Raw genomic sequence first — 15,123 nt, 5'->3', positions numbered from 1 at the left:
GGGGGGGGGGGGGGGGGAGGCGCTGGCTCACCTCTAGCAGAAACCTCGGGCTCTCTGGCATGAACTTCAGGGCCACCATGGACACGGTGCAGGGCAGAACACAGACGATGACAAACACTCTCCAGCTGTGGAAGTGGTAATGGGTCCCCATGCTGAAGCCCCAGCCTGGGAAGAAGCAGGCAAAGCACTTCTGTCACATGATCTTTTCTACTACGGAAGAAGAGCTCTGAAGCGCTGGCTCTCACATTTTAGGATGCAAGAGCACTGCTTGGGGGCTAGTTAAGATGCTGACTCCCCCTGCACCCCCAAAGCTTCTGAGTCATGAGTCAGAGATAAGAGCTGGGAAGCTGCATTTTGACAAATGCCTAAGCCTAGGCCTGGCCTGATATTTACAGAGCCTTGGATAAGAGTGCCATAGAAGCAACATTCCATATTTGTGTATAGTCATTAAATTTTAAGTTAACAAACTATAAATAAAAGATGTTCTACCTCTCTGCCTTGACAAATAACACACAGGAGGGCGAGGCCCAGAATTACACCCACCCTTGCTGGAACCCTTTACTGTTCCTTCCCCCAGCTCCACCTGCAGAGGGAGGGGCCTCATGTCAACATGCGCCCTTGCCCTGATCCTTTGTGTTTATGGGAATTCCTGGGTCCTTAGTACCCAGAGCATGATCTGGATGGGAGGGGAGTCAGGGACTCAGGGACCCCTTGCCTCATGGTCAGAGGATGGCCAGAGCAGGGCCTTATGTGGCCTGGGGCTTCTATTAGGGATCCCTCTTACCCAGGTCAAAGGGCAATACAGCTACAGGTGATTCCAATGCAAAGGGTTCAGGACCACACTTTGAAAAACACTGTAAGTGGTAATATGACTACGTGAATTTTTTCTAAATAAGAATCTGAACTTCTACATTCAAATGAATTTCACTGTCATTGAAATGGGGAGGTAACTAGCTCCTATTCAGTTGTCATTGTTCAAAGCATTGCTAAAATTCATTTTCAGAAATCACACATTGTATACGTGTATAGAAATAAAATATGCACCCCACAAATATGTACAATTATTATGTGTCAATTAAAAACTGTTATACTGGGCCGACCCCGTGGCTCACTCGGGAGAGTGCGGCGCTGGAAGCACAGTGGTGCTCCCACCGTGGGTTCAGATCCTACATAGGGATGGCTGGTGCTGCTCACTGGCTGGGCGTGGTGCAGGCGACACCAAGCCAAGGGTTGTGATCCCCTTACCAGTCACAAAAAAAGACAAAAAAAAAAAAAAACTGTTATACTGTAAAAAATAAGATAAATGGTCATTTCCTTAATCTAATTTCAAAAAAGCAAAAAAAGAAATTCCATTCAAACATCATTTGAATACCCTCATGGGTAGCAGACATCCCTCTTTTGAGGGACAGTAACACACTGCAGAGCCTGAACTTCTGCAGTCGCATAGATCAGAGTTCGACTTCTGGCTTTATCACGTTGTTACTGTGTTGGCGGGTTTTCACAGCGGTAGAGTGCTGATAAGGATCCCTCCACAGATATGCTGTCCGTGAAAGCTCCTGGCATCCCATAATTCACCTGCTTTGAGGGTAGATTTGGTTTTTTTAGAAAGAGCTACACGAGGTCTTGTGCCAAGAATGTTGAATAGAATAGATGAATATCAACAAAGATGAGCAAAACAATTGCTTTTTTTTAAAAAAAAAAAAAAAAAGCCACGTTTTTAAAATAGACTGGTTTTTCTCACCTTGCTTAACGTATCTCCGAAGACAATTCAAATAGCAATTTTTAAAAGACAAAACTATATAAATAAATATATTGATTTCTAAAGTTCAGAGGGTAATAATTATCTGGATGTAAAATTTCTAGTTCATTTACTGAAAAATATATTACATGGCCGAGTCCTGGGTGGGCAGCTTATGTCCTGAATTCTCATTCCTCCCCACTGTAGATCTTCTTGTTCTACTGGCGGTGGATGCCTAACCAATGTCTGCTGTTTGTGCACATATTTTCTTCTCCATTCACACCGTGAAAGGGCTAGGCAGAAGGAATCCAGCTGGGAGAATGTGGGACTGTTGGCCTCGTGGACGCATTCGGCCCCAGCAACAGAACACACACTTCCTCCAACACTCTCAATCGAAATCAAATCTCTTTTTGCACAGCTTGACCTCCTCTTCTCTGCTCACTGGGGTTTGTTTGTTCGTTTTAACTTTAATTAAAAAGCCCTCCCCTTCTCCTGGGAGTAACGCTAGTAAGAAGATAAAACCATAGCAATATTTACACATTCTCAGCTTATGTCCAAAAACTGTTCTGGCACTACTGGAAATAAAGATGATCAGCATCACACAGCAAATTCAGATGGGTAACCAGGGAGCAGGGGCAGGAGCAGGTATGCTTATAAAGAATCCTGCCTCAAAGATTTTTTTCTTTATGATAATATGTATAAATTATCCAAAATTCATTACTCCCTCTTGCCTCTACGGTTTTTATTGTGATTTCAGTAATCTGCATTTATCACATTCATTAGGCACATCTTTAGGGCCTTAAATTAAATAAAATTAAGTAGGGAACTGCTTCCAAATATTTGAAACAATGTTAATTTGGAGGCAGGGATTGTTCTGTTTGCTGATTTTTTAGCTTGACCTACTTTTGTCTGTCAGGATTTCACAAACAGCTGGTGGTACTGACTACAATGAGAATTAATCTTCCATAATATACCCATTTTTTCTGGGCTGTGCCCATAAGTTCCCATGAAAACATTCTGAGCTTTGTAATTTTCTTTCTCAATGAGTCAGTCATCCAAATTCCTGGTGCCAAGACCTCCCATCACTTGATTCTTGCAAAAGCAATTAAACGGGTTACACAAGCCATACACAAACATCAGTCTCCTTTCCGTAGTTACCCTTGCATTTATTAGAGGATTAACGTCTTAGGCATATTGAGAAATATCATCAAATGTCTGCTTCACTGTGGACAAAACATCTGGTCCTGATAAAGTGAGGCTCAAAATAAATGATCATTACTCTGTAATTTTAGTCTATCGTATTTCTGGGATGGGTTTCTCCTGTTTTTATTAAGCTTGATCAACCAGGAAGTTTCTATTTTAAAAGAGCATAAAAGTCACAGATTTCATACAGGCATAGAAATAGGGAAATGATCTGTCCTTTGGGGGTAAAAGATTTAACCACAAGCCCTGCTTTCAGCCAGCAGTGGTCAGCCAGCAGCCATGTGACCCCTCTGCTATGGGCATCCCATTCAATTTCAGTCCGCGTGCTCCCAACCTGATTTATTTGGTAGAAACCAGACACCTAAACATTGGTGTGTGTTTCTGTGTGTAAAGTGAAGTGAAAAAATAATGCAGTTTGTAGTACTTACTGTGGGTTGCTGGCTCCCCTCACAATATCCCTCCTGCCCTCCTTCCCCACTGTGTTGCAGATATGTGGTTTGGGTGGGACTGACCCCACCCCTAGCTCCAGGAATGAGGAAGGAAGTGTATCTAAACCATTCAGGACCTGCATCCTCTGGGGTTGCTAATGGTTTAAATGTGTCCCCCAAAAGTTCATGCGTTGGAAACTTAACCTTCATTGCAACCATGTTAAGAGAGTGGGAAATCCAATTATGGTATTTGAAAGGTGGGCCTTTAAAAGATGACTAGATTGTGGGGACTTGGCCTTAGTGAATAGATTCATCCATTCATAGAGTAATGGGCATGGTTCTGATGGCTTTCTAAGGACAGCAAGTGAGCAGGCGAGTCTCTCTTGCTCAGCCCATTCTCACCATGTGATACCCTGAATTGCTGTAGGAGAAGCCCTCACCCAGTACATTCCCTGAACCTTGGACTTCCAAGCCTCAAAAACTGTAAGAAATAAATTTTATTTCTTTATAAATTACCCAGTTTCATATATTCTGTTATAAGCAACAGAAATGGACAAACACAGGGGTATAGTGATTGGTTGAGGTTGACCTAAGCTGATCCAAGCAGAGGGAAGTCAAAGACCTCTGCTCTTTGGCTGAGTGTGAAGGTGTGCGTCCCTGGTGGAACAGGTAGTCTGCAATCCAGAAGCCTAGAACTGCCAGTGCTTCCAGGAGGGAAGCTAGCCCGAGAACTAGAACCGTCTTGAAAATGTTCTCAACACTCCCCTTTGCATCCTGGGAATTGCCAAATGTCCCAGCTGGCAGGAATCTCTACAGTTATTTTTGCTTCCCTCCCTCACTTCATTTTATAGGTGAAGGAAGGAAGGCTGAGAAGATCAGGTGACTAGTCACATATCACACAGCACCACTGTGTTGACTCTGCTTTTATTCCGCTCTTATTTATCGTACCCCAAAAGGTATTTCAATCACTTCATTTAAATGTGGAAATAGTTTCCTATTGTTATCACATTTGGATCAGTTAACAAGGGAAGTAATATTATAACAAAAATTGTAGCCAAAAAAAAAGCAGTTCCTCAAAACCATAATCAATAGCATAGCACATGGGCAATTACAGCACATGTTTGAGTGAAGAGCAGAATGCAGAACCTGATATTAGCAGTAACACAATTTTATGTCTAAAATTTTGCAGTACTATAGTGACACTATAGTGACAGAATTAGCTGGAAAACTCTTCAACTCTTTATTTCACTATTCCTGTTCATATTTCTCTGTTTCTGATACAAAATCCAGTAGATTCTCAAATACTAGATGCAGCAAAGACTACATGATATTCCTAAATCCATTTCCTCTACTTTCTGGGCACACAGCTAGCCTACGTCCTCTGCAGTAGAGTGTATTCATATTACAGATTTGGAGCCAGTGGAACGTGAGCAGAGATGATGTGCTCCACTTCCTGGCCTGCCCTTTAAAACCACCCACATACAAATGCCCACGCTCTTTCCCCAAACCAGAGACCTTAGAAGCCATATGCTGAAGACGGTGAAATCACATGCTGGAAAAAGTCTGAGCCCCGGGATTACTGCTGAAGCAGAGCCTCCTGCAGATCAGAAACACCAGCCAGACTTTCCATGAAGAAGAAACTTCTATTGTGTTCAACCACTGAGATTTCAGGGTTTACCAGTTTACCAGAGTAATGCAACCAGTCTCACCTCAACTAATATAGTAGGTATTGTCTACACCGAAGCTACTTCTTAAAAAGATACACATGGAGCTTCCATTAGCTCAGAACACACAGCAGAGATGGTCATATTTAAAACAACAGGTGAAGGGGTAGAGAAGTGCTGGCTAGCTTCAGGAGCAGTTGTCTGCTACCTCCCAGTGGTCTGCAGGATTCTAAATCATGGCAAAGCCTAGACTCATTACTGTATTTTTACCAAAAATGATTTTGAAGGATGCTGATGGTATTACCTAGTATACACAAAAAGCACAATCAAATTCAAAACTGCTGCTTTCTCTCTACTTACGACAAAACCAATAGTAAAAGTTAATGTTGCCAGATCTCTGTCCAGAGAATACAGTTTTTGCAATTACCCAGGATAAGAAAATTGTTCCAGCTGAAACCATGGCCTTGTTTCTAAGCATTGCTCCATGTCTGCAGCCAGACAGGAGTGGCAGCAGGTACTAGAGTGGAAAGGGTACAAGGTTACTGCACCTGGAGGGGGCATCTCAATTCTAGTCCCTAACCCTCCATGTGCCAGGGGCATGACATTGGGCAAATCACCAACTTCTCTTGGCTTTTGTTACATCTATCATCTATAAAATGGGATTACAGGAGATAAAGGTTCAAATCCTTTCAAACAAAAAGAAGAAAATTAAAAAAGGGAGATAAGGAGACAGGAAGAGAGGGAAGAAGGCAAAGAAGGAGGAACAGATTTTATTATTTCCAAAAAGACATGTCTATTGAAATAAGCAATGTATCTGCAATGTTAGAAGTTCTTTAGAAACATCAAGGTCACATACAGGAACTTTGTGTAAGTGCAGAGCGTAAGGTTGAGGACAAGAAAAGTTGTTTGGATGCAGGTGCTATAGAAACAGGGGCCCCTGGGCTATTTGAAGCCAGCAGCTCACCGTAGTGTGGAATGATGCTCCAGGCCATGATAGATGCGTAGATGCCCCCAGTCATCCAGAACATGCCCAGCCAACTGAGGTGTTCTCCTCGCTTCTCCCGAGACAAGAATTCAGAAAAATAGGCAAAAACAATTGGTAGAGCACCCCCAATGCTGCAGAGAAAATGCCAGAAAGAAAGAATCAAGTCATGCACTAAAAATGGTCATAGCAGAAACCAAGTCTCCTTATACATCATCTTTAGGTGCTGTAGTGAAATAACCCAGTGAATTCGAGAGATGGACCAGGCAGTTCCTCTCTCCATGTGGGAAGTTTTTTGACTTTATTCACTGACTTTATAGCCTAATGCTAAACCTAACCCTTTCTAAGATTCAACCTTAATACAGTTTCTAGAGAGTCAAACAAGAAACTCAGTCCAAAGGTTTCCAGAGGTTCCCCTCAGAGCTAGAGTACCAGAATGGATCACCATTTGTCTAGGAGGGTTTGGCTCGGCTCTCTGAGTACGTACCCTATGCCTGAGATGAGTCGGCAGAAGAGGAAAGCTCCATATCCCTGCACGAAGGAGGAGAGGGAGGCGAAGGAGGCATTGACGGCCAGGGACATGCTGAGGACTCGCTTCCTTCCCAGCTTATCGGCCAGGCCTCCCAGGATGAAGGCCCCTGCCATCATGCCTAAGTAGACGATCAGCCCTGAGAGGAGAAGAAAGGGAAGAGGATGGATAAAGAAGACAAGAGATTAGAGACCATTTGTGTTTACAAAATCCGATGTTCATCGTTACCCATCCTAGAAATTCCGTGTCATTGACATAAAAGGTGGAATGTGACAAGATGTTCATGGCAAATTAGAAATACAAGGATACTTCTCAAAGTTGATGGAAAAATAGAATTAAAAGATAATATGAACCTTGGGCCGACCCTGTGGCTCACTCGGGAGACTGCGGCGCTGGGATCGCAGCGGCGCTCCCACCGCGGGTTCGGATCCTATATAGGGATGACCAGTGCGCTCACTGGCTGAGTGCGGTGCGGGCGACACCAAGCCAAGGGTTGCAATCCCCTTGCCGGTCACAAAAACAAAAAAGGTAATATGAATATTTCCATGAACTTTTCAAAGTACTCTCAGACTTTGCAAATCTAAATTTTTAGCAATTTTTTTTTTAAATAGCCTCACCAGGTTTACACACATGTACAAAGACTAACACAGATCAACCAAAACTGGGATAGATGTACCTTTCTTAAAGACCACTCTTTTAGATGCATAGTCCACAGATGAGGGAATTGATGTCAATTTTTTTTTTGTCACTGTCATAATTTTATTTTTTTTTTATTTTATTTATTTTTTTTATTCCTTTTTGTCTTTTTTTTACTGACCAGTAACGGGATCGCAACCCTCGGTGTTGTGCCCGCACCACGCTCAGCCAGTAAGCGGGAACCGGTCTCCACATGGGATCCGAACCCTCGGCAGGAGCGCCGCAGCGCTCCCAAGCGGCGCACTCTCCAGTGCGCCACCGGGCCGGCCCCATAATTTTATTTTTAAGCAATAAAAGTGTGTGTGCTATCAGAGTCCTCACCTGAGGGGTTATGTTTAACGAGAGAATTTGCAGGGTAAAGTGTGGCAAAGTGCAAAGGGAAATGTTAGGAAGGAAGAAAGTGGGCCAAGTGAAAAAATACACTTGCTTTCTTATGACACACCAAAAAGACTTTTTTCAAGCTATAACCACGGTCCAGACCTCTTAGGGAAATGTAGCAGAATTTGTATATGGTGTGAGATAAGGGTCCTGTTTCACTCTTCTACATGAGGATATCCAACTTTCCTGACACCATTTATTGAACACTCTGTCCTTTCCTTATTGTGTATTCTGGACTCCTTTGTCAAAAATCAATTGACCATAGATGTGTAAATTTATTTCTGGGCTCTCTACTCTGTTCCATTGATCTATATGGCTGTTTTGATGCCAGTACTGTGCTTTTTAAATTATTATTATTAATATAGCTTTGCAGCATATTTGAAATCAGGTAGTGTGATACCATCGGCTTTGTTCTTTTTGTTCAAGATTGCTTTGACTATCTATTGGGAGTCTTTTGTGGTTGCATATGAATTTTAAAACTGTTTTTCTCTATTTCTGTGAAAAATACCATTGGAATTTTGATAGGGATTCCATTGAATCTATAGATCACTTTGAGCACTATGAACATTTCAACAAGATTAACTCTTTCTACCTGAAAATATGGAATATCTTTCTATTTATTTATGTCTTCTTCAATTTCTTTCATCAGTGTCTTATAGTTTTTAGTGCACAGATCTTTCACTTACTTGGTTAAATTTATTCCTAGGTATTTTTTGATGTTATTGCAAATGGGATTGTTTTCTTGATTTTTTTTTTCAGATAGTACATTATTAGTATATAGAAACATTACTGGTTTTTGTGTGTTGGTTTCCTACACTGCAACTTTACTGAAATCATTTATTAGTTCTACCAGTTTTTTGGTGGATTTTTTAGGGTTTTCTTTATATAAGATATGTCACCTGCAAACAGATATTTTTCCTCCTTCCTTTCTGATTTGGATGATTCTTTTTCTTGCCTAATTGCTCTGGCTAGAATTTCCAGTACTATATTAAATAGAAATGGCTAGAGTAGGCACCCTGTTTTGTTGCTGGTCTTAGAGGAAGAGCTTTCAGAGTATGATGTTAACTGTGGGCTTGTCATATATGGCCTTTATTATGTTGAGTGAGATGAATTTCTTCTATATCTAACCTGTTTGGAGTTTTGTGATAGATAAAAGGATGCTGAATTTTGTGAAATGCTTTTTCTGCATCTATTGAGATGGTCTTGATTTTTATTCTTCGTTCTACTAATGTGGTGTATCACATTTATTGATTTGCATATGTTGAACCATCCTTGCATTCTGGGGATAAATCCCACTTGGTTATGGTGTACGATCCTTTTAATGTGCTGTTGAATTCTATTGCTAGTATTTTGTTGAGGATTTTTGCATCTACATTCATCAGGGATATTGGCCCATAATTTTCTTTCAATGTAGTGTCCTTGTCTGTCTTTGGTATCAGGGTAATGCTGGCCTTATAAATTTTGTTTGTGTTTCCTCCTCTTCAATTTTTTGGAGGAGTTAAGGAAGAATTGGCATTAATTTTTCTTTAAATGTTTTGTAGAATTCACTACTGAAGCCATCAGGTCCTGGGCTTTTCTTTGTTGAAAGGTTTTTTGATCACTGATTTAATCTCTTTATTTGTTATTGGTCCATTCAGATTTTTTATTTCTTTGTTATTCAGCCCTGGCAGGTTGTATGTTTCTAGGAATTTATCCATTTCTTCTAGGTTATCCAATTTGTTGGTGTATAATTTTTCACAGTAGTCTTTCACGATCCTTTGTATTTCTGTGGTATCCGGTATAATGTCTCCTCTTTCATTTCTGATTTTATTTGAGTCCTCTCTCTTTTTTTCTTAGTCTAGCTAAAAGTTTGTCCATTTTTTTATCTTTTCAAAAACAAAGTCAATGCTGTAACAATTACTGCTCTTTATAGATAAGATTGGTCACATTTCTTAGCTCTATATTAGTTCATTACTCACTTGCTCATCCCCAGAACTGCTTAAGTGGGAAATGGTTCCTTTTCTTCAAGGAAATAAACAATAAAATGTATGATTATCTCCAAGTGAGAAAAAAGTGCTCCAATAAAGGTATTTGTCAGGTATGACTAAAACACAGACAAGGTGCACAGCTTGGATATATCTGTCAATGTGGGAGGCTTCCAAAAGAAAGACATTGAGCTGTTCTTGAAAGACACAGAGAACTTAGTCAGATGTTCATTTGGGAATTGGGGAGGTGCATTAAAGGCAGTGGCAGACAGCATGTGCAAAGACAGAAAGGTAAAAAGAAAGTCTGATATGTTTGGGCAACTATTTGTAAGTAGTTTAGTGTGAGTACAGCATAGTTCCTGTGGGGAAAACTGATGAGAGACTGAGGCTGGAGGGTAGGACAGAGGCCAGATCATAAACAGCTGTGTGTGTGTGTGTGTGCGCGCGCGCGTGTGTGTGTGTGTGTGTGTGTGTGAGAGAGAGAGAGAGAGAGAGAGAGAGAGAGTGCATGTACCTGCACGGATGCATGCATGGGTGGCTGTGTGTATGCACATGGATGTTTGCATGCATGTGTGTGGACCCACAAATTGGGAAGAGAGAGAGTTAGATGAGTGGTCCAGAGATTTGCTGAGAACCAGTCACCCCATATCCTGGCCCCACCCTGGAGAAAAACAATAGTGTCCAGTAAGAGTTTTTGTTTTACTTCAGTAAAGCTATCTTCAGCATTTAAACTCCACCGTGCACAGAAATCACCTGGGGATCTTCTTAAAACCCTATTCAGATTCAGCAGGTCTGGGGTGGGTCCTGAGATTCCACATTTCTAACAAGCTCCAGCGTGGACCCCAGGGAACACATTTTGAATAGCAAGAGGCTAGAATACACCTGTCTTCCTATAAACACAGTGAGGGGTAGTAATGAGAACCCTGACCTTGGAGCCCAAAGACCTCATTTACTAGCTGTATGATTTGAAAGACAGCACTCTCACCTTCTGAGAGTTTCAGCCACCTCATTTGTAAACTGATTATTGAACTAGACAATCTCCAAGCTGCCTTCCCATTCAATTATTTTTTTTTTAATGTAAGTCATGAAAGATGAAGTTCTGTGGATTTCACAGGAAGAAGTTATTCAAATTAAAAACATAAACCAAGACACAAATGTTTGATTAAACTACTGAGGGCCACACAAGACATCTATAGACTAAAAGTGGCTTCTAGGCTACCAGTTTGCAAGCTCAGCAATAAACACTGTGGCAGTTATGCACCTATTGTCTCTCAGCTCCAAAGCCACCCTTCTAGACCCTACTTGACTCACAAATCACATGTTGTTTTGCCAGCCTCATCCTGGGGGAACTAAGAGTGAGGCTTCAAGAACGGAGCAGGAAGACAGGACCTGTGCTTTCTGTTCCTGTAAGCTTCACCCAAGCAATACTTCACCATGGCAGCAGCAATTCCTTTCCGCAGTATCAGCTAAGTACACTTAGCAGAAGCTACGCTGTGCCTGACCCTCCTCGCCTACACCAGCACCAGCCAGTCAGGGCCCCCTCTTCAGAGATCTGAGTTGCAGCTCCATAGAGCTCCTTCTCTGAGCTTTGAAATTATAATAATTCCAATCTTTCCTTTATTTCCACAGCCCTAGGGATAGTAGTTGCTTCCTGCATTCACTATCTCAGTGATACTTTTAAAAAAATTTTTAATTACCCAGTTAATAATCTTTTATATTACAATCTCTCTGTTCCAATAACTGGTGTGATTTCTATCTCTTGATTATACCCTGACTAATCGAGACACATAGGCAAATTGACAAATTTTAGAAACTAGATATTGAATCCAACCCCTTAGCTTCAGCAAGTGAGGAGGCTTAACCCCAGACAAGGTTAGTGACTTGCCCAGAACCTCAGTGCTGGCCAAGGATCTACAGGCACTACATTTCTGGTCTCCTGGCTCCAAGCCTTCTGTTTTTGCTACTATGCCTCTGTGATATTGTAAAATACACATTTGGTCTTCATCCCCCCATTTCCTAGTATACAAATACTAAAATCCTTAGCATCTCTAAAGTGGTGTCTTTTTGCATACTAATGAGTTGACTGAAGGCTGGCAACCCCTAGGTAGCTTCAGGATGAGGGCTGGTCACCAGAAAAACCAAGGCAGGACTAGAGAATTGGGACTTTCAGCCCCATCCCCCAACCTCTAGGAATGGGAGAAGGGCTGAAGGTTAAGTTGTTCACCAATGGCTAGTGATTTAGTCAATCAGCCTATGTAATAAAGCCTCCATAAAAACCCAAAAAGACTGGGTTTGGGGAGCTTCCACATAGCTGAACACATGAAGGTCCCTGGAAAGTGGGGCCCCCAGGGAGGGCATAGAAGCTCCACACCCCTTACCGCATACCTCCCCTTATGCAGCTCTCCATCTGTATCCTTTGTAATATACTTTGTAATAAACCAGTAAACATAAATGTTTCTCTGAGTTCTTTGAGCTGCTCTAAGAAATTAATCAAACCCAAGGAAGGAGTCGTGGGAAGTCTAACTTGAAGCTGGTTGGTCAGAAATTCAGGAGGCCCAGGCTTGCAACTGGTATCTGAAGTGGGGACAGTCTTGGGTGACTGAGCCCTCAACCTGTGGGATCTGATGCTAACTCCAGGTAGATATTGTCAGAATTGAACTGAATTAGGAGGCCCTCAGCGGGTGTTTGCTGTAAAATTAAGTGCTTGGTATGTGTGAGAAAACCCCGAAATATTTGGTCACATAAGTCTTCTATGTTGATTGTAGTGTGAGACGGTAGAAAAAACACTTTGGTTTTTTGTTTGTTTGTTTGTTTTTCTCATTTTTCCACAGAACCTCACTGTCCAAGTCAACAGAGGTACTAGAGAGAATAAGAAGAGCTTCTCAAATGCTGTCTTTGGATGCCAGGAAAAGGAGAAATGGAGGAAAAATGAGTCTAACCACCAGGAAAGAGAAATATGAAATTAAAAATGCCCTTATGTCTGTGCTATTAAATTCATTTATCGGCACTATGCTCTAACCAACTGCACTAACTGGCCTGTCCTATTAAACTCATTTAAAAACCTGTCTTTAGCAGAAGAAATTAAGACAATAAATTTGGAAAATTAGAGTGCAATGGAGATATCAAAAATTACTTTAGCATGAATCATTTAAGGGATTAGTTACAAAGCTAGAAATGGCATCGTCCTTCCATTCCACTCAAAAAGCTCAGTGGCACATCAGGAAAATGTCCCCCTAATGCACTGAGATATTTAAGAAAATTTAAACTGTGATTGCTACTTGCATGATAAGGGGGATGAGGTTGAAGGTAGCAGGAAGTGTTGGGATGGAAAAGCCTCCTAGTTGGTGATAACACAACAAAAAAGATGGAATACCCCTGCCTGGAAGAGGGAGGAGCCTGCACCGATAGGTGCCATGAAAGGAAGAGCCCAGCCTTATGACTGAGACATCTGAATCGAGGTCCTGACCCCACAATTGCCAGCAGCGTGACATGGGTGTTAGGCAATTATGTTTTAGCCGATGTCTAAGATGGCAACAGGCTGACGGAAGGGACACCCAAAATGGCTGCGGAGAGTTTCAGGTCCCTAGAACAGCAAGTTTTCCGAGAATCACAAAAAAAAACCCTCCCCCTTCTTCCTCACCACCACATCCCCTCCTGTGCATGCGAATTTCTCCACCTATAGAAAAATCCCAGCTCAGCTTAAACCCCGCTCACTTCCCTCCCCTTCCTTCTCAGCCAATAGGAACAGTCCAGCTCCGCCTCACTGGATATAAAAGGCCCAGCCCAGCTCTCCCTGCCGCTGCTCCCACTGCCGAGAGGGCAGCCCACTTGTTCACTTTGTCCACCTATAGAAAAATCCCAGCTGCTCAGCTTAAACCCCGCTCACTTCCCTCCCCTTCCTTCTCAGCCAATAGGAACAGTCCAGCTCCGCCTCACTGGATATAAAAGGCCCAGCCCAGCTCTCCCTGCCGCTGCTCCCACTGCCGAGAGGGCAGCCCACTTGTTCACTTTGCCTGCCTAAGACACTTTGGTTGAGTCCCTGTCTCCTGGTGTGTTTCTTTTGCACTTGGGCCGGGGTTTTTTCCTTTCAATGGGCAGCCCATGTAGCCTCTCTAATTGCTGTTACTTCCTTGTAAAATTCATAGCGCTTATCTTGCAGAATTAAGATTATAGGGGAGAGTGGATTTAATGTATCTAGCACGATGCCTGGCACAGAAGTAAAAGTACAATTAATAAAAGTTGCTGTTGCTGTTATCAGTAGTGCAGCCTAAAATTGTCTGTGACCTTAGGAAGCCACGGGTTTAGAAAAATGAAAACAAGAGGGAGATATTTTAAAATCAAACCAACCACATGTTAAAGGAATCTGAGGAAGGATAGAGAATAGCAGAAGAAACTTATTTATAGTAGCGTGCCCTCCTTTAAAAATACCTCCCTCTCTCCTTACCTGGAGAAGGAGCCGGTTTCCAATAAAAAGCTTCCTTCAACTAAAATATTTTTCAAGATTCCTCTGACAAGACTTCAAGGGGGAATAAAACCTTTTTTTTTTTTTTTCTGGCTAACTCATTTCTTTTTTTTTTTTTTTTGTCTTTTTCCGTGTCCGGCAACGGTCCGCAACCCTCAGTGTCGCCCCTGTACCGGACCGGGACCGGCAACGGGATCGCAACCCTCGGTGTTGCTCCCGCACCTCGCTCAGCCAGTGAGCGGGAACCGGTCTGTATGTGGGATCCGAACCCTCGGCAGGAGCGCCGCCGCGCTTCCCAAGCGGCGCACTATAGCAGTGCGCCACCGGGCCGGCCCCTGGCTAACTCATTTCTTAAATTCCCATTAAATGTCATCTCCTTAAAGAGGCATCCCTGATGTTCCAAACTAGGGCTCATCAAACTTTTTCTGTAAAGGGACAGAGATTAAATATTTTACTTGTATATAACTTGCTTTGTACACTTCCTATGGTCTCTGTCACATCTTTTTCTCCTTCTTTTTTAAATTTACAATCCTTTAAAAATGTAAAAACATAGAACAGGTCACAGGCCTGTGGGCCATAGTTTACTGACCCCTGTTCTGAACAAAAGTTGGTCTTCCCTGCTAGTCTTCCCACGGCATACTGCTCCTTTCCTTCACTTCACGTATCTCTGTGTGCTCTAACATATTTATTAGTTCAATGTTTGCCCAATTCCGTTGACTATAAACTCCTGGAGGAAGAGACTGTTCTGTTCAGGTAGAGTTTCCCACTGGGTATCTAGCACTTAGCACAGATATTGACACAAAGCAGGTGCTCCATTAATATTTGTTCAATAAATAATAGAAGAACAATTCATATTCATTATGGAAAAATTTTTAAAAACACGAAGAATGTATAAAGGGTAAAGCGAAAACTATCCATCATGCCACTACTCAAAGACAGCTGGTGTCCGCGGGTTTTATTTTTGTATTTATTATTCGTATTTGTATGCGTACAACTACATACGGTATTTATGTGGTTGAGACCACTCTGATTTTTTTTTTTTTTTTTTTTTTTTTTTTTTTTTTTTTTTTTTTTTTTTG

At 42.0% G+C, this 15,123-nt stretch overlaps 1 protein-coding gene across 2 annotated transcripts in view; it reads right to left on the bottom strand.

Moving 5' to 3' along the window:
• The window catches only part of SV2B (synaptic vesicle glycoprotein 2B), an 84,113-nt gene that overhangs the window by 55,229 nt on the left and 13,761 nt on the right, over positions 1–15,123 (bottom strand). For both annotated transcript variants that reach the window (XM_008589173.1, XM_008589174.1), the window contains exons 2-4: positions 6,503–6,683; positions 5,998–6,149; positions 32–165 (exon numbers count right to left, since the gene is read on the bottom strand). In XM_008589173.1, the coding sequence (XP_008587395.1) occupies positions 32–165; positions 5,998–6,149; positions 6,503–6,683 (467 nt within the window). The remainder of the gene's footprint in view (positions 1–31; positions 166–5,997; positions 6,150–6,502; positions 6,684–15,123) is intronic.

Source organism: Galeopterus variegatus, unplaced genomic scaffold (genome assembly GCF_000696425.1).
Source record: "Galeopterus variegatus unplaced genomic scaffold, G_variegatus-3.0.2 Scaffold5277, whole genome shotgun sequence".
Classification (NCBI taxonomy): domain Eukaryota; kingdom Metazoa; phylum Chordata; class Mammalia; order Dermoptera; family Cynocephalidae; genus Galeopterus; species Galeopterus variegatus.
The sequence above is the reverse complement of the archived record's forward strand: the minus strand, read 5'-3'. Positions and strand labels throughout refer to the sequence as shown.